Consider the following 21,304-nt stretch of genomic DNA (forward strand, 5'->3'; position numbering starts at 1 on the left):
TATATTAATAAAGTTATGTATGGATGTAGGGGAGGGAATTACCCAAGGCAGCTGAGCTAAAAAATGGCTCATCATTGCTGAAAACGGCTTTGCTTCTTGTTCCTCTGCTTAGCCATATGGTTCCATCCCAGTGACAGTTCTGGGAGACACCAGACATTTCTATTAATCAGTTCAGCTCAGCACCCCAGTGAACTTCTCTTGCCAGATCAGTAAACTAGATAGATGTATGGTGGAATCTAGCATTAAGATAGTGTCAGGATGGCATTCCTCCTGAAGCATAAGAATGGATCAGGTAAGTGGCTGGGGGGAAGTCACATCACCCTTTCATAAGGAAGACTCGACCGAACAGCACAACCTGCCTTGCCATGAACTCTTGGTATACATACAGCCAAAACCAAACTAACTCATAACAGTTTCTACAACCTTCTGATTGGACTTAGACCTTTTCAGTTCTCATAGTAAAAGACAGGCTTGAAAAAAGCAAATTCTGTGTTGAAGTGCTGGAATTTTCTAACTGAACCACACTTCTTGCTTCTCTGAACCTCTTACAACCATCTCTTTAGCCACACTGCTAAAAGCAATGCTTTTACCTATTGTTCTCTGAAAATGCTACCTTTACAAGTGGAGCGACGATAGTGTACAGAGCCTGGTGATTATTTTTCTTTTAAGGCAGGAACATGATGCCTTAATGTTATAATTAGGCTGTGGTGAGAAGTCAAGAGCAGAGCAAAAAGCCCTGTTACCTCTAATTCCCTTGTTCAGCTGTACAGCTGCCCTGGACCTGCTGCAAAGTTGGCCACGAGAATCAATGGAGATAACTTTCAGTCACCTCAAGAAAGCCTAAAGGTCTTTATGACTAGCAGCACAGATTTTACTGTCTCTTTCTTGTATTCTCAAACATATAATCACATTAGTGGAAATCTCCAGATTTCTAGATATTAGAGGCACATTTTTGACAAATTCCCCTGAAAAACTCTCTCATTTCAGTACTTACCATCTATCACTCATCATTCATTTAAAAGGCAGAAATCCTCTAGGGAAACTGATCTCCATTCTCTTTAGCTCATCTGTAAGTTTTGTATTTTATCAAGGATACATTAACAAAAGTACAGAGAAATCTCTAAGACAATAGAAATTAGGGTAATGAAAGATAATGCAGGCAACAGGATTTCTGTCACGTCTCACAGGTGAGACAACGTTCCATGAAAACATGTCTCAGAGCAACATTTTTCCTTAAGTCACTCTTTCTGCCAAAGAGTTTCATGCACACAGTTAAATAATAATGCTGAAGTAAATGTGAAAGTAGCAACTGCTTCAATTTTGTAATTTTTCTTAGAAACTCGCATATTCTTTTTATCATTAAACAGACCTTTTTTCCTTTCTAACGTACAACTTCCACTGCACTGTTACCTGGATAGCTATTTAGAGCTGCACTCCCGTACGTTCACTGTCTGGTGAAGGCTGAATCAGGTGTCAAAAAGCCGAACCAGACATATTTCAGAAGTTAGGTATTAGGCCGAACACTTTTAGTTCATCCCTTGTAGGCTGGGTCACTCTGTCTCAAGTGCAGAAAGCTGCCACCTATGATGGCCATGGCATAACTACCATCGGCCTCTGTGATATTTAGCTTAAGATATTAATAGGAGAAACTCCTCTTATAGGAGGTCTGAAAGCTGAAAATGAAAGTATATTGGAAGAAAATTTAATTAGGATCTTTTAGTTCATTGGAAGACTGTGGAATGACTGTAAATGAACTTGCAGGGCTATAGAGACTTGTACGTCCTACAAGGATATGGCTCCATAACTTCCCTTCAACATTTTTAAAGGAAATTCAGCTATAAAAAAAAAGTGATAAACTTAAATTGAAATGGAACAGCATATCTAATTTTTACAGTCTAGTTACTGCTAATATCAAATATTCATTTCTCTCAACAAGCAGGTAACTATAGCAACAAACATAACGTGGCTGTATGTAAAAGTGCTGAGGAACAAAAAATAAAAAGGTAAAAACCTTTATGTTTACCTCAGCTTTTAAATTTTTTTAACCTTCTTTAGAATTATCAGTGCAGCTGCCAACTATTTAAAATATCTGCAAGTGATTAATTTATTAAAATATTATGGAGACACAACATCTTCTGTACACATACAATGGGAAGAATCCCGTTCCTCTCTGAAAACTGCAATCAAAAATAATTTCCAATTAAAATACTTTCTGACAAGAAGAAAATTAATTTAAATTTTAGCTCTAGGACGAAAGGAGCACGAGCAACGTCATGTTTCATTTTCTTCAGCCTGTCACTTCAATTCTCTTTTGCTGAGGACTTATTTTCAGATGATATAATTACAATCCTGAAATGGCAGTTTTAAATATACATGACAGATGTTTATTAAATTGAAATACATTTGGAATAAAATTTACTTCTGCTCCTCTTCGCTGCAGAAGCGAAGGCCAGATTCTAGGGCCTCTTTTCTGTTGCAATCCCTTAAAGTTGAAATATGTTCATGATTGTGAGGGGAATTATCCCCTGTTTCAAAGACTGTGATTCTATCAGCACTACTACACATTTCATCAGTAGCGTCTATGTTGCCTGACCAATCTAAGTGTGCTTCCAAATTTTATGCAATGCAACATCCTAGTATAAATACTATAAAGAAAAACCAAGGTGGCAAGGCTATTCAATTCTTATGTTGAAAATAACAACTCATCTAAGGCAGGTTGCGGTCCCGTATTCTAAAAATCATGAATGGACAGTATTGGGCAACATGGTCTGAAGTCATCATAGTTGCTTGTCAAAAAAGAAAAGTCAACATTCATAAATACTGCTTCGTGGTCCCATCAACCTACAAGGCAGAATTCATATTTTAGATGGAGGTATCTATTTGAAGATGGTGGTATAATATGGCACAAACTTAAAGTGTTTACAAATCACTCTTCTGAGTGAGCAATATCTTCCCTTAAGAGTGATTTATATATGGTCTTGAAGGAGCCAGCTTATACTTGTTCTGCAGGGAGAATGATGCTTTATGGATTTCCTCTCAAGGAAACTGAGTTTGCCTTAGAAAAAAAAAAATCCATGCCACAGAACAGATCAAATTAAAGTTGTCAAAACCAAACTGCGAAAAGTAACCAGCAACACACAATTATATGCATAAATGACGGCATTTTGATCACTGACAGACAATTCAGTGATCCTCCAGCAATGAAAAAAAAGAAAAAAAAAACATCAATCATTTAGGGAACTTCCATAGCCATATCAAAAAAGTATATAATGTACATAAAGACAAGATTAGCCCTTCTGTGGTAAACTGAACTTCTTTAATTCTACAGTAATCAACTACATGATTGAATTACTTCATTTATGCTTTAGATTTTGAGCTTCTGAAATGTTTATATCTACATAATATGGATGTAATATCCACATTTACAACCAAAAACAGATTCAAAGGCTGTCACTAGTCTCTGTGGGATGTTCCAGTTATATTTTAATTAAGATTTCAATTTTCATACTTTGCTTAATGTATAAAAATTTAAAAAGGCAAAAAGTTACATGAATGTATTACAAGTGAAACACTAGCGGATTCTCCAGTCCAAAAGAGAAGCAGAGGAGAATTTCATTAACATGACTCTTTACATGTATATGTGCTTAATTCAACAGTTTTTCCATCTCCAGGTCTCTGCAAAGGGATGTTTCTTCAGGATATTTCTCTATATATACCCATGTTTACCTGTTCCAAGAACTAAATGCTATAATTAGACCCAATATATCAACATTATTCACATTCTGCCTTCACGGATTACCTTTTAATTGATTTCCTGAGTGTACAAACAGAAAACTAAAAACTAATCTTATTCATGTAGCCTGAGGTTTGGTGTTTGTTTGTTTTAAACTTGAATGGAGTTTTATATAGCTCTATAGTGCAGACTGAGGACTATGGGATTTGGACACAGCTAAATAGAGGAAAGCAACCTAATGCTTCACAGAAGCCAAAAGAATACAATTACACTGAAAGTAAAAGTTCAGAATAAACCAACCCACATTTTAATTCATATTATTGTAGTTAGATACTCCAGCACAAAGAATAGATAGAGTTAGGCAGAATTGGGAGAGAACTTTCTCACTGATGGCATTAAGATAAAATTTCCTACAAATCAGCACAGTTTAAATAATTTTTGCTACATACACTTTAAAAATAGAAAGTCAGAAGAAAACACAAAAGATAAAAGAAAGGGAAAATGAAATGAGAAAGATGAACTGTTATCTGATTGGCATTTGGGGAATCCAAAGTAACGTGCCATCAACACCAGAGGAATTATCCCACGATAATGGCACAGAGAAATCTGAGTTATACTAGTTGAACACTAAAAGTAACCCTATATATATATATATATATATAGGTTTGTCAAATACATATCTAAAAGGGTTAAGGAAGCTTTATAGCTATTCTTTTTTCCTTTTTCATATTAAACATTAATCTAAGGGTTTTCTTCATTTTCTCTTGGGAAGATGACCAGTCTGTAGTCCTGATTTCTGGCACTGGGTAAATCTCTCCCTTGCCAAGGGAGCATAGATATGCACATATGTTGGGTGAATTTCCAACACCATTAGGGTGAGGTGGTCATTACAGTCACAAGTATGTAAGTATGGATTTGATACTGCTCTTGACTAAAGAGATAGTTGTTAATTACTTGGTTTCCAAAGCTTTATATTATTTCAAGAAAAGAAAGACTAACGATTGATTTTCATATTGAAACACACAAAACTTTGTCTCCTGAAGCATCTGAGTGCTCTGAGCTGCAACTCCAACATAGCTAAGCAATTATTCCTATATTGACTTGGAAATAATTCCAGTTGCTTTTTGGTACTAACTCTACTTGATTGGTGCTGGTTGCAATCTGACTGCTTCCAGATGTTTTCCTTTTAAGATAGAAAATTCAAAAAGTTTTTTTCAAGAATAAAATGCAGTACACCCTTAACACTTCCGTAACAAGGAGTTCGCCTTAACCAGATAGGAAAACTTGTTTGGAAAATAGGGATATTTTTTTAAAAAGTGGAGGGGATGTATTTGGATTAATCAATAGAGACTTCTACCTTTTGTAGGCATATCTCTTGATCCTAAGAAAGGACTAAAAAAAAAAATAAGCATTGAGAATCTTTCAGATTTTTCTCACCTTTTAACCCTTCCAATCCTCTCTCTCCCTAATTGAAATCATTGCCCCAGGTATCTACAAAGTGCATGGTATCTTCCATTTAGTGATCATCATACTAGCCGAATATATGCCAGCATTTAGTAATTAACCAGCTCTCTCTGCAAAATCTGCACAGATTTTGTTTTAAGTACACCACTTCTTTTGCCTCTTAGACAGTCGTTTGTCACAGTGGGATTTTCACATCAAAATATCCATAGAGCTAATATTCCTTTCAACTTTTTGAATAAAGAAACTCTAGCCAAAAAAAGATAACATTTCAGTTGTCATCCTCTATTCAGAGTATATTGGCAGCTGATACCATGCTTTGTGTCACTCTTAGTGTCTTGAAGATGGTATTTTTTTAAATCTCTCTGCAATACATCAATGCAAGAGAAACTCATGATGTTCAAATGAGTGACATGTCTAAAGGATCAGCAAACTATCTACCATAGGAACTACTGATACCAAAACTCCTAATCCGAAACAAGAGAGGGAGAATATAAATATTTCCCTGTGCAGCTACAGAGAACCACAAGTTTAAAAAAATTATATTCACATCTTCTTGTAGAAAAATAGGAGATTTTCCAGAAAGTAAGCTATGACAGGAATATATATTTTAAAATGATGCTTGGAGTCATCCATAGTTGAGAATCACCTGTTTTTCATCCTACGGTAGATAACACACTAAGGAAAGAAGAGCTAGCAGCCTATCTAAGAAATAAATCCAAGATCTTCATGAAGAGCTGGGAATGTTCTTTTTTTTCCTCAGTATCAGTGAAAGCAAGTAGAAAAATATTCTTCAAGAGACAGTCTGAGATTTCACATGGTTCATCTGCACAGAGGAGGGAAACTTGTCCCCACGGAAGCTCTGCCTGTTAAGCGGTTATTTATTTATCCCACCTGCAATCTACAGTTTAAGAAGCTGAAGTAGTATATATACAGATTTCCCCCATTTATATTGGATGAAGTTGTAAAGGAGCAGCTACACATGGACAGTAGCTTATTCAGTGAACCTTTCATTTACAAAGAAAGTGACTCTGTTTGCCCACACAATGGTTTTATTTTATCCACAGGTAGGATTCTTAAATGTTGTGCTTATTGTTGTCATTTATCTGCCTTGTGATCTTGATCTTATATTCACTGTTCAGAAGGAGTCAGTAATATTGTGCTGAAATGGTTGCCTGCGAGGTTCCCAATGTGATATATTCATCCCTCACAGATATTTATAGAAAATCTCATCACTATTATTGTCAGATAATTTTCTGTGTTTTTCTTTTTAACCCAAAATCTGACTATCAAACTATGTGTTGAATTAAATGAAAGTAGAAACAGATTGTAACAATGTAATGAAAGATTTGCAGAAATTCTACTGCTACAGCTTTATGCAGATCAAACTTCTTTTTTTAAAAAAAAAAAAAACAAACAATGAACAATGTTTTCATGCTCTGGTAATAGGAATATTTACTATTCCCAACCTGAATGATACTACTTATGTTTTCATGTATAATTTTTATTTTTATTCACCTCTTTTGCACAGCCTCTCCCAAGATTTAAGAATGGCTTAATGAGCTTTCTCATCAAAAACATAATGGGAATCAAACAAAGAATACATCTAGTAAAATGAGATTCTAACTGAAGACATTTAAGACCAAATGCTGGAAAGTTCATCATAAACTTAACTTTAAATATGTGTTTACATCTCACAAGCACTTTCCATCTCTTTGTCCATCTGTTGATAAATTAGCAATATAACCAGCAGCTTTCTTCTCCACATTTTTCTACTTTCTTAATATTTGAGATAAAACAGAACATGGAATCATGTCTGAAAAGAGACCGAAGACCCACCACTTTTCTCTGACCAAAGACCCACTGCTCCTCATGTTTACAGGCATCAGAATCCACAGTGTAAGGAATGCATTAATCAAGGCAAAGGGGTGAATGCTTGTTTATCTTGTATTTTAAGAAAAAAATAAATATGAGGTATTGCCATATCAGTCACTAAAAAACCCCAAACCATACAAATTGAGGTCCAGCTATGGAATTTATTATCTTGCAAAACAAGTTAAAGGTGTGCAAGTGGGAATTCTGTCAGAGAAGACAAGACAAAATGATACAATTATTCCAGCTCAGAGCTGATATGCTTCAAGGTATATGTTCTCCCACAATCACTGTAAATATGAATATTTTAGAGGTTAATACGAAGATCAAATGTGGAATGCATTTGCTGAAAAGATTAATATCTTTTCATTAAAAATGAGAGTGCACTGTTGGTTCAGCATTTGCATTTAGATCGAGTAAGTAATAAGTATATTGACTGCTTAAGACACATATCTCCAAAATGGAAAATACGTATAAAGAGGGCAGTGTCCATCTGCAGAAGTGGACAAGCTTTTTCTATTTCCTACTGCTACCCCTTCAGAGAACTTAAGCCCTATCAACAAGAACACTGTGATTTACTTATCATAGCAGAACTGGTTGCATAATGTAAAGAACATTTCCACAAGCATTCACTCCTCCGTGTGACCAGTGGATTGGTGAATATATATCGGTGAGCTGCTGTTGACTTGAAAAATTGCTAGCTACTGTACAGTCATTCATCAACGCATGGACAGGAATGGGTATTTGCGAGTTGTTATACACTGTATTTTGTTGCAGTTGTTGTTTAAAGCTTGGAGCCATCCAGTGAAGCGGGAGGCTCAGCCAGCTATTACATTATTACAAGTGGTCCATGTAAACATGAGCAGGATGGGCTAACATAACTTCAGATTTCTCAGAGTTTATGGCATTTGGTTCTCAGCTCCATGTTTCCAACTCACAAAGAAAGGGAAAGGTATATATATGATTCAAATAATGGGAGACTGATGCACCAAGATGGTTCAAATGGTTACACAACACAGTTTCACTGGTGAACTCACTTTTAACTGAATCCAGCCCAGGGTTACTCAGAATCACAGAATACTTGAATCGGTTTACTTGAGGTGTTTAAAAACATATGTGACAACACATAGTCCAGCATGCAGCAGATATCTCAAACTATTTGTTAACTTTAATTCAAATTCAGCACAGCAGTTCCTATCTAAAGCAAAAGCATATTGCTCCTCAAGCTGTGAGAAGTAAATATTTCACTTAAGCAAATGTGGCAGTAGCTTTCTTGTAGTGCTTTAGTCATATAAAATTTATACAATTCACACAGTTACTTTCCTGCAGAGCAGAGGGGTCTGTAACCCTGGCAAAATAGCATTGTGGGTAAGCAGAAAAACTGATTACCAATCCATACAGGAAATTTAAGAGTTGATTCTACAAGACTACAAGCATTTTCTCCTCCTATGCACATGAGGAGCGTTATTTTTCTTTCACTGCAGGGAAGTGTCACTTTGAAGTGGACTCTCCACACCAGAAATACAAAATTCAGGACATTTCCTCAATGTTTCTTTCCTCTTTTTTTCTTTTCTTCCCCCTCTATGTCAGGTCATTCAGATCATACACTTTGATGGAGGGCATCCTTCTCCTCTGAATTTATGAATCAAAATGTATTATCCGATGGATATCTGGAGGTATAATTTGCCCCCTAACACTCTTCAATCTTTATTGCTGACACATTCAAGGATGCCTAACTCCCACAAGAAAAAGAAAGAAAAAAAACAAGAAACCACATTAATCTTCAAAAATACGTCCTTAGCTGCCTTTTGAAAATGAAAATGGACGTACTTTGAGAAATTACCTGAGCTTTGCTGCAAACCCTTAGAATCATGTACTTTTGGAAACAATTTTCAATCTGAAAAATTTATGAATAAAAATACACTGGTATGTAACTACAAATCCTGTATGGCGCTAAGTCTTTCCTTGAAGGCATGAAGCACTCGGCTTCCCTCAGCAGATGTCAATGGAAATCAAAAGCACTCAGCAGTTGCTGGATGTCATCTGTGGGATTCCTACACACATTTTTTCTGCACAGTGGAGAGAATGACTTTTTTTACTTAAGACTTTTGTAGGTGATATTATAGTACGGAAATACTTCCAAAGCACACGCTGTCACCCATCCATGTTAAATCAAACACCCGTTCAATTACTACCAAAGCTAAAAAAATAAAATAGCTAGGTTTGGGATCTGAAAGCAGAGAGGTAACTCAAAGAAAAGACTGAAGACAACCTTTCTGTTTCTAGGTAGTGAAAGAAAGAAAACAACTCTTAAAGAGAGAGTGATGCCATTAATATGACATATTCCTTCTGCTGCTTTATGCACAGAAGAGCTTTGGAACAGCCTTTCAAGTAGAGGTCACTTACACCAGGGATTGTTCCCATCTCCACACCCTCAGTTTAGCAAAAGCCCTAATAAATGCCAGACACGGAAAAAGAAATTTTGAAGTCTTGCAGGAATTTAACAAAATTATCTTTCCTTGGAGCTGATCCTAAGTAGCTAAAAGAACATGCAGATGCACAGTTTGAGGTTCACCAGCAACAAGTTAATTCTTTTTTTCCCTTTTAAATTGTCTTATTTTTAAGAAGTGACTACTTCGAATTAACTTTTAGTTCTAAATTATTACTAGAAAAAAATGTTTGATTTGATTTTCATCTCCTTAAAATTAGTATTAACCTAGAGGTTTACTTATGCTTGTTAAGATTCTCAAAAATATATTCAGTTGGATAGAAAAACTGATCTCTCTAGACGGTGCCACTTCATTTTACTATAGGGAAAAATACATGTATTTTGACTGTTTGCACTGAAACAAGAATTTCTGGGGCTATGCCATAGCAAATTTTCTGAAAATGTTGAAGCATAGAAAAATAATATGGACTACACAGTATGTGTAAAACCTGCCAGACACCCTGTATCTTTGGATCTCAGTATCTCTCAGTAGGCAATACCTCCAGTCTCATTTTCCCTCTGATACACACATATGAAAAAATGATACTTAAAATCAAAACCAAACAAACAAAAAGACCCAAACAATTTATATTCTGTTAACTTGTTTTAAATGAAATGGAAAGTTTCCCAAAAGCATCAAGATCCAAGCAGTGGTAAAACTTTCTAAAAGAGAAGGAAAATATCAGTAATTTTAATTAGTGTTTTAATTTACTTTAAAACAGTTCACTTGAACCTCTGGTGTGTATACATATGATTATCAAGAAATAGTTTTCTTCCTTCTTCATGTCCATCTTATAGAAATTTTTACCTTAATTCAGCATCTTAATTGGTGTCTAGGGCTCATACAGTTCTAAATAGTACACCTAACAAGAAACAACTAAGAATAATTCACTGTTGACAGGTACTCACTTTCAAGATTTAAACAGAAAATAAATAGATCTAGAAAAGGACATAAAAATCAAAGACACTTGACCCAATTTAAAGTTCAAGTAAAACCTAGGAGAAGTTGCTGGTTTGAATTGGCAGCCATGAATAATCAGACTCCGCAGGACCAATTTTTTCAGTTTCTAGAGCTGTGGAATTTCCCAGCAGAAATGCACCTTTTTGTCCAACCCCATATAAATACCATGTGTACCTTCATGAGCTTCACCCAGTTACCTGCTGACTCAGATCCCAGTCATCAAAAACAACCAGGTGAGTTGTTCAACACCTATTCTCTTTTCCAGGCAATGGCAAACATTAATGAAAAACCTCGCTGTTCCCTAGGCCATACTACAGTATGTTCTCCACTGTAACCTCATCTGGGTGTTCCTGCTCCGGCAGGGGGATTGGACTGGATGAGCTTTTGAGGTCCCTTCCAATCCCTGACATTCTGTGATTCTGTGAGATGCCAACAAAAGAAGGGTAAGAAGGTAAAAGAAGGTAAAAGCATTCCTCTCCTCTGTTCACAAATACTGTTGCATACAGTGCTTCTCCAAACATCATATCTAGATTTTTTTATCCTCTGATGTTACACACCTAGTAGCAAGGCTTTCAGGGGAAAAAACATTTCTTTGTCCCATGCCTCTACAATACAGTTCATAGAAGACTGTGATAAGTAGCCAAAACATTTAAGATCTACAAAGGTTCTTGAGATAAAATATAATAACAATAAGGCACCAATATCAGCTGATATCCTACAGAGCATTGGCAAATAGTGCTCTCTCCTGCCCACCAGCTTTCGAGCATACTGAAAGTCACTTCTTCAAGCCTTGTGATATGCAGGTACCTTATTCCCTGAGTAGTAACTAGACAGACATTTCCTCCTCCAGATGTTACTCCCATCTCTCTCTACTTTAGGCATGCAATTCTTTCACAATAATTCAATTTCATGAGCTATATAGAAATACATAAGAGTAATTTATAAGTTTCAAGATTATGTGGGTACCAGAATTGTTCAGAACAGGATCATTGGGCCACTTGTCCATAAAAGCTGCTGCTATGGTTAAAAATATAAGTTACACATCTTTGACCATGAATGGTTAACTCTGTAGATTTAAAAAAGGAGACACAACTGCCAGTTTCTACACAAGACATACATAAGAGGGAAGCGGGAGAAGAGGCTAAACCCACAAAGATGACAAAGCATCTCATGAAGAAATGGAAAACAATACTTTTTCTCAAGCATTTCACCTGACAAGACAATACTAGATTGGATTTTAACTGCAGATAATGCTTGTTTTTAGTGTTAAGATTTTACGCAGCCCTACATTTTGGCTCATAAAACACACAGCATTTGCAGCAGCAACAAAAACTACTTTGCAGTTTCAACAAGACTGCAGATTGCCATGTCACCTTCAAAGTAAAGGTATTGAATTTACTATTATTAAAAATCATGAGGAATTCAGATCTTACTGTCAGGATATACTACCCAGCTGTAATATCCATTCGATTGAGGCCAAACTTCTTGTATGGACAGCATCATTATTTCATGAATCACCAGTGACCTTTGGAAGATACTAGGAAAAGCAGGCATGTTCATTCCCTTCTATTGATTTTCTAATTTTGAGTAAATTGGTTTAATCTGGGGAGCGGTTATCTATTAGGAATAAAACTGACTTTAGAAAACAGCATAAAGCTTTTGAACTGAAACAATGAATTTAGAAGCAAAACTTGAGGCAAAAAGGTAGTAATTATATACATCTTAACTTGGGCGTGATTCTGTGGGCAGCCACACAAGTGTGACAGAATTGGAACCTCTCTGAACTGAAGTGTTATGGGCATAATTTTCATTTTGTTAAAATGAAAAATAACATGCTGGATTTGAGACATTGGACAGTCCTGAATCTTAGAAAGACAAATTCAGTAAATCAGAAAAAGAAAGAACATTTATTCATAAGAGCTCACAGGGCTATGTAACTGAAGGAAATGGAGATTATAGAGTAACTGTTTAAGTCATCCTTGTGTTGGTGCCCAGTTCTCATACTTTCTGATAACTAGATCTTTGTCTTAACAGATTTGCTCTACTTTATTATCTTCTGAACATGAAATGATCATATGTAAGCTTTCTTTGCTGCCAATTTATGCTCTCATAATGTTAGTGATCTACATCTACTAGTGATCTAGTAAACACAGATTTTAGTACTATGGTAATCCACCTCAGAATCACATCCAGACTACCTGTCCCTTTACTCTTCCTTTTTTCTACTCTCATTTTTTTTGCCTATAGGATATCAAGTTAATTAGTCTATTAAGTCCACTCAACATAAAGAAATTTCTAGAAAAGGATTTAAAGCACCAGACTGCACAAAGCTCATAGCAAGCTGTATGTACAACTAGGTTTGGGGCTTTTTCTACCTCCAAACCATTTATTGGTAACTCTAAGTTGAATTCCACTTATTCCTGAGATCTTTGCTATCACCATCCAACACTAAATGTCTTGCCCAGAAATTATGAACTGCTAGATTTATAAATATTGATCAGAGCATTTAGCTTCTTAAGCCCAACCAATAAATAAACAGAACTTTTAAGAGGTTCCTTAAAGTTGAACCTCTGAATCCTCATCCCCACAATCCTCTGAACCTCTTTTCACATCACAGAAGAGGACTATAGGCACAAACATTAAAATGTCAGACGGGCAACAGGAAAATGTTCACTTACCTCACGATCCAAAAGCACAGGTGATACCACTGTAACGATATCTCCCTTTTCTGGGTCAATGTAGAACATATTTGGAGATGGTTTGGTAGGTGTCTGTTTGAGGATGTTGTACCGCAGAAGAGCGTTGTCTGTGCTGGAGTCATCAGCGTCAAACGCCGTCATACGCATCACAGTCGTTCCTAAGGGAAACGCGGACAGACAACAGAACACAGTTACCAAGAACATGTGAAATTCTGCTGCTGCATGTGAGCACCAGGTGGGTATAATACATCATTATCTCATCAAGGCCACTAAGTAGCTTCACCTGATATTTACTCTGTACTTGTATTTGTGTTATTTTCACTTACTACTGAGCCAACAAAAAACTAGTGTTTCTGGTTTGCAGTACACATATGACTCTAGCATAACTTCCCCATATTTGAATGCTTTGTTTCCATTCAGATTAATTGGTTTTCACTAAATGAACTACAGGCGTATCTTTTTCACTTAAAATTCTACAAGTAGAACATCTACAGGATATTTATAATGAAGATGACAATGCTGAAATAAGAAAGATCTTTGTTTTCACTTTAAAGTCTTGTACAGTTTCAGAATGGTTGAACATTCTAATTTCTGTCAGTAAGAAACTTTGTAATGATTAAAGCCTACATTATTATAATTTCAATTTGTACAAATTTATGTGCTTATTGTATCAGCCTCAATTAGAAAGAAAAAAAAAAGCACCTCTATTGCCAGGCTATGCTTCAAGTGACGAAGGCTTTTTTTTTTTTAACATACAAATGCTATAACATACTGTTCTGCTACAGAGTGCAATAAGGTAAATGCTCTTGACTGTACAGATTCCTAAATGATGTACAGAAGAAAAAACTCTTCTTCTAAATCACAGTTACTACAGGGAGAACTAAGATGCTGCCACTTCTCTCCTTAGCTGGTGGAACACGTACCCCCGCATCACAGGATCAAGTGTTTTCCTTTCCCTTAGACACACACACCAGAGCAGTGGAACCACTTTATCTAATGTGTGAACTGCAACACCACAGTTATTTATAATTCTTTGTCAGAGATTATTTCTTATATGGTGGCTAACCCTTTATTTCCCCCTATAGGCCTTTGGTGGGCAAGTATCATTTTAAAATATGCTGATGAAAAACAGTTCAAATACAACATTTTCATTTCTTAACAGATCTGTAAGACCATATAATCTGTTCTGAGTGTGAACACAGCTTTTAGAGGCAAAAAAACCATAAGTGACTAAAAACTTGTGGCACAGACAAAACCTAAGACATTACATTGGAAGATCCTGCAGAACAGAAATATGTATCATCCATGTACAACGATAAACAGTAATTTTATATGCTTTGTGAAGGTCCTGAAGCACAGATCACTTAAAACTCAAATAAAAACCAAACAAATAAAAACAAACCCAGCTTCACTTATAGCCTGACATAACAACTGCCCGGTTCACTGTTAAACAAACACGACTGCCTTGTTTAGATATGTTTCTTATTTTTTTTCCTGTTTTTTCTTTTGCTGTACTTCCCAGAGTACAAAGTATTGCCTCTTGTTGTAGTGACCTTGAATATAAGCTCTCAAAGGTTTTTCTTCATTGCTACTTCAGGCAAAGTTACCCTCTTGAGAAAAATAACAAAGATCTGACAGCATGTTGGTTTTATTCACCAGTGATTAAAGGTCAGACAGCTCAAAAAGAAGCTTACCACTGGATACCATGCCATGTTTTCCAATCTTACAAGATGATCCTAGCCCTGATATTTTCACCTACTTTGTTTGAGACTTCTTCAGAAGAAAAAAGAGCAGCTTTCTTGTTTTGAAAAATGAAGATTCACCCTCTTTTCACAAGTACAACCCAATGTGTTATTTTTTAGATATATATCACATTTCAAGGAGATTATTTATATTCATATTAGATAATGTGTTTCATTAAGATCTCCTAAGTCACAAGACTTCTGTGAAAGAATGAGAATTAAGGCAAACCTTCAAGAATGACCAAGTAGAAGTGAAATTCAATGGGTTTTGGTACGCAACTCTCTCCATAAAAATACAATACTTCAGTACTTTAGACTGTATTTTAAATGAATATACAGTTGCTGCCATTATTAATCTATTAGAGGAGTTCATAATCAGCATAGATTTAGAAACTGATTAAAATATATTCTCAGGTAGTATTTATATAGTCGCCCTACACAGCCCCACTGAAATATTCCTGATGATAAGAATGTGAAGGCACTTGTAGATGTTAAGATCTGACGTAAACCCCCGAATCTCTAGTTACTCTGGCATAAAACTGGCTTAATACAACAGCTGAATATGATTCTGATTTGCCAGCTGCAGTTCTTTAACCTTTCAACTCACTGGACATTTTCTTGTTCCATACAATCATTCCTCTGGTGTATACGGATAAGCAATTCCAGTAACCCAGAAGAGTAGAATTTGACATTCATTTTGCATAGAGATGCTAGCTCTAGGAGAAAAGCTGTAGCAAATTAGATCCATTTGTTTCTGTGCTGCTGCTGTCAAAAGTTTTGAGATATCGGTTTTTAGCTACCATCAAAGTGGCATTTACATTTAAGTAAATGTTAGTCTATTCTCATGAGTTAATAAAACAGATGTAAAAACACACATTAAATTTGCGGTTGTCTTTAGATGTCATTATGCATTAATATAGTCTATATAGGTTTCTACTGGTTTCTGTTCATGTAAATCAATACAGAAAACTAATCTTTCTAAACATCACCTATATGCTCGCATTGCTACAACAACCACAGGAGCTGCTGAACACTATGTCTGAAAACAAAACCAAAGCCCTTGTACTGAGCTGAACATTAGTGCCGGACTTCTGCAACCATCCTGAGAATGGCTTGTCCTATGGCACTTATCCCTTTATGCTCCTGTGCTCACAAACAGGTTTGCAAACTAACCAGAGTTCAACGCTGTCCGTTCCTTTCAAAGCACAGTAGTATATTCTATGTTCTATTCCATTAAAACAAAACAAACAAGACCCCCTACATAGGGGGAAAAAAAAAAATAGAATGGGATAGTATTTGTGGTTGATGCCTCAAAAACCACAACAGATGTAAACCAGCAGCTAAAATACATTCTGGAAACCTTTTGGAGACATCCGATAAGGACATTTCCAAGGAAGAACTTTCCTGTCCTAGTTGAGGTGTTCACAGAGAGAATAGACATGACCACACATTTGGGACTGGACCACCACAAAAGACAATGTTTATAGAGATCTCTTTCCTAAAAATACAGTGATACAATTTTATATTTTACATCTTGTCCGAAAGAGTTTAATTCAAGATGCATGCTTCTTCAGTATTACTCCTTCATCATAAAGTTTTATTCTTCATAAAAGATTCATTTCCCCAGACCCATAAACTGACTACTTCTAATTCAGTGTCATTTTATAAATACTTCCTTTCCTGGCATCAATCACATGCAGCTGGCTTTCAAACCACAAAACAACAGCTTGCTACATTATCATGTTAAACAATATATATTAACTTATCAAGCTGAGGAAGAAATGTCTGCAAAATCAGCAACTTTATAGTTCTGCTGATGATGTGCAGATACTCATTGAGGAAGTCTCTCAGTAAAGGTATAGTTATGGCTCGGTATATTTCAATATTCATGGTTTATTTGTCACACCTTCTGGGCAGTTTCTCTATTACCATAATCACTCAAAACCTCTACTTGCACCTCCCAAAGTTCCTCATTGATCAGACTTATATCCCACCAGCCAAGCCATTGCTCCAGAGGCTGCGGTTCTCAATCTGCTGATTGCTCATTTGGCCTGTAAGTTGGATTGGAAATATTGGCAAAAAAACTCTCCTTAGGCATTAAGAAGTAAAACACAATGCTTGCAGAATTTCGTGGTGATTGGAGCAGATGGTTCCTTGGGAAAAGCTATATGGCGTTTCGTTATTTACTTCTTAATAACCTTTCTATTAACTTTTTTTTTCTTTTTCCCTTTTTCCTCTCTCTCAAGACTACAAAAGAACATGGCAAACAGTTCAGCTGGTAGATGTGATGACTTCCAACCTCCCATCCCTTTTATTTATTTATTATATTCAGCTGCTGGCTTAACAAAAATGACTGGTATGTAGTGGAAGTGAGGCCTATTTCTAGCTTGATTAAACATGAAGAAATATCTTAAGCCTAAAGTCTTAAGATATGACTGACTTTGAATCTAATATTAAGATACTATCCAGTTTAAGGACTCAACAGTTTTAACTTTATGACAGCTACAGTGCTCAAAAACTTCACACTGGAATTTTCTCATGTTATTTTCAGTCTTTTTGTGAGTCTCCAGTGTATGTTGAAGATGTTAAATATTTTCTACATCTGCTACAGAAAGGGAAGGGTTTACTTTTCTAATTAAAGTGACTGGATTGCTGAGTTTTATTCCTATCTTTTTCATAAGTTCAGATGTATCTCCGTACATTGATAATAATCAGTTGCACAATGGTATACTTCCAAAAAGTAAAGCTATTTTAACCCAAGAAGGAGAAAAAAGAATGAAAAATGGGATGAAAAAGGAAGAAATCAAGAGGGTTGCCTATATCTCTAGAGAACATTAAATTAATTGCTACAGGAAAAAAAAAATACACCAACTTTCAGAAAATGGAGGAAAGGAATATACTGTTCTGACTATTGTGCTCATTGTAACTAATTACATGTTTGAGTGTCATTTTGCACTTTAAAGACAACAAGCCCCAGGGAAACAAAACAAATATAAGAAAAAAGGTCTATTACGGCTCCAATCAACTGCATTTGAATTGCAACTACAGTTATTAACTTATGCGTGTTATTAAAAACTTGAAGGCCAACAGAGAAGACATTTAGTAAGAATTAATGAGTTCAGTCTTAGCATATTGTATATTTGTATAGGGCAATAATTTTCAACCCTGCAGGACTTTTACACATTTTCTATTTACATGTCTGGCAAATTCAGGATATGTGTATACTTTTAAAAGTAGAGTTTAGACAGCATCACTGGGCATGCCAAAGTATTACAGTCAGCATGAGTGGAGAGATGCAGCCGTGAACCGTCAGTCGTAGAATGAATAATAAACAAACTTCTGTTGATACACAAAAGAAACTTCAGTAATGTTAAGCTGAGATGAAGACCTATTAAGAATTGCCACTATCTATAGAGAGTTAATGCAGTCAGAAAACATATAAATTGAATAAGAAAGAATGGGACATTCCTAGTTGAACATTATGACAGAACAGTAAGGATGTATGGACGGGTCAGCCATACTAGCAATACTAGTATTTAACCTTTTTTCTCATCAGTAGCACAGCTGTTTTAGTAGAATAAATTATTCAGTGCTGGGATTTCTTGAGAATGAGTTATATACAGTATGGTCCCTGGCCATGCTGTAAGATAGAGCGTCACATGACTGAAAACAATGTTAAGAGTTTTCAGGTATCTGCTGCTCCAGGCAAGACATTGATATAAGAAATGTCAGTAAATGAATTTGCATTACTTGAGTTTATGTGACGTGGATGCTACTTTGACATATTGTGCTTTGTCTGTAGTGTTATGAATATTTCTTTCTTTAGTGTAAAATTTTGGGGTAAAACCAGTGAAAATTATTAGCCTCACTGACGATTCCCAAATCATGCATATATTACCAGTACATACCAGGTTACAAGATTTTGTGGTAGCATATGTATAATGAAACTTGTGCTCTACTGTGTGAAAACACAAGAAATTATGAAGTATGTGAAAAAAAGCATTATTTATTCGTTCATAATATTAAGGTCACCACTCAATGGTCCCCAATTGGGATGACATTTTAGACACTGTGCAGGCTTCCCACACACACACAAATTGCATGTAGTCTTTGCATTTGTCTGATAGACTACAGATAGCATGAAACAGGCCGTTGCATGAGGACTAAAATCAAGGAAGTTTCATTTCCTATCTGGTATTGTCCAAAGGTTCATCTCCTGGATAGACAACGTGATGTCTTAGAGGGGTTAAACTCAGTCATTCTCTTAGCAGGACCATTAACAAGATCTTTTTCTCCTCCTTTATTTTCATGAGACTTACATGAATTTAAAGTACTCCTTCAGACAACTTTACCCCCATGAGAAAATTAGTGGAAACTGAGTGATGAGTTCAAAAGTTTTGAGGGACAGACTGCCAGACAGATGGGTAGAAGCACATTTGAAAGTTAACTTATTCAGATGGCTTCTTGTTTTTATGTGCCAGTTACTTTTCATCACATATTTATATTCAAACTCAAAACCAAAAGCTATTCCCAAGCAGTCAGTCCATCAAGGGAAAGCAACAGGCTGTTTTTTCTCTATGCCAACTGTACTACTTTCAAGCTTCCCCCTTGTCTGAACATATACAGGTATAGAAGTAACAACAGAAACCTTGACATGCAGTGACATAGCTATTAAAAGCTTTTAGGTAAGAGGAACAGGGCTGGTTGGTGGAAATGTTCTGTATTTCAGAGTACATGTCAAACTCCTCAACTTAGAAAAAATTTTTTTTTTAAAAAATAATTTTTTATATATTTATATATATATATATATATAAACAATTCACATTTAAAAAGTAAAAGGGTTTAATATTTTAACACACAAGGTCCCTGAGAATGAAAGTGCTGTGATGTGTTCCTAAACCAAGTTTATCCTTTCTTGAATGTGAATATAAACCTTCAGACAATAGGAACCAGGGAAATAGTAGAGGAAAGGAACAGTGACTGCTCTGCTGCTGTTAGAAGCTCCTCACCAAATTATACCTACTATAACTCCATTTTCCCTTAAACAGTTCACCAAGTTCTACTTGACATCATTGTGATCTTGTCAGGAAACACGTCTTCCTTGCTTAGACAGGGGGAAGCCTTCACACTTGTTCGCTTACAGCCTTCAGATGGACAGGAAACTACAACATCAGTGAAAGAAGACTTCAAAAAATAGAGCTGTAGATGAAAAACATCTCTTTCCCCTCTCTCCAGATATGAACAGGCTTCAGACTTACGCAAATTGGGTAAGATTTTTTTTCTTAACTGGGATTCTGCCTAAGTTCTGGATCAGTAGAAAAATAAATGTCTCTTATGTCTGCTTCCCTTTTGACCAGTGAAGTCTATTAAGAAAAGGCATGAATTACTTCTTTGATCATGACCACAAGCTATAAAAAGTCCCACTGTTCTAATATTCTAACTGCAAATTCATAACATAATCTTATATGTCAGATAATTCATAAAGCAATATAACACATTCTCTTGAAGTCAATTGTTTAATGTAAATGATGTTATGCAGTGAACATCTCACAGCAGGTGGATATGACAGAACAGTGATTTATGTGTGAAAGAATAGCTATTAAACATACAAAGAGTAAGATTCAGCCTTACGCACACTCAGAAAACACAGAGGGCCCACATTTTCTCTGGAGCTTGGCTAGCACTGGAAGTCTGCTATAAAAATCACAGGAAATAAAGACTAGACGGGACATTGAGTCATCATTAAATTCATCTCCCCTCAAAACAATGCAGGACCACTCTTGGAAAGATACAGAAGACTACCGGTTTCTTTTCTGAAAACCTCAAATGAAGAAATTTCCACAATCCGTCATGACAAATGACAAATGCTTTTGGCAAACAGCGGCCAGAAAGCAACCTCAGGTCCTAAGAGCGGGTAGATCAATGCCCAAAATACGCAGCTAAACTCTAGGCCATCAGTGCACCAGTGGACATGGAGGATGCCAAGCTCTTTCCTCACCTTTTATAAAACGAGCCGAGATAAGACTCAGCATCTCTTGCTTAGGCTGACTTGCTCATTCACACTCAGGCCTTTCATCTGAACTTTTTGACAGCTGAAATGTTTTGTCAGAGATGCTCACAACACATAAGGTTCACCAATGCTGTTTTCCCAGTTCCCGTGCAAAATTGGAATTGCCTGCAATCATTCAAATTTGATTTCAGACGTATACAAGTTGTTTAAATGCAGATGCAAACTTTATAGTCAAGAACAGCTAAGCAGAGAGCTTACTAAAAATACATATCCTGCACTTATCTCTGGTTTATAATCCAAATGTTTTCTTTTAGCTTTTCTCTACCTTTTTCTTTAGC

General features: G+C 36.0%; 1 protein-coding gene across 1 annotated transcript in view; it reads right to left on the reverse strand.

Annotated features, from left to right (window-relative positions):
- The window catches only part of CDH13 (cadherin 13), a gene marked incomplete at both ends in the record, with an annotated part of 462,319 nt that overhangs the window by 133,384 nt on the left and 307,631 nt on the right, over positions 1–21,304 (reverse strand). The window contains one exon of the mRNA XM_080352001.1: positions 13,194–13,372. Within this exon, the coding sequence (XP_080208127.1) occupies positions 13,194–13,372 (179 nt within the window). The remainder of the gene's footprint in view (positions 1–13,193; positions 13,373–21,304) is intronic.

Source organism: Nesoenas mayeri (assembly GCF_963082525.1).
Source record: "Nesoenas mayeri genome assembly, chromosome: 12".
NCBI lineage: Eukaryota > Metazoa > Chordata > Aves > Columbiformes > Columbidae > Nesoenas > Nesoenas mayeri.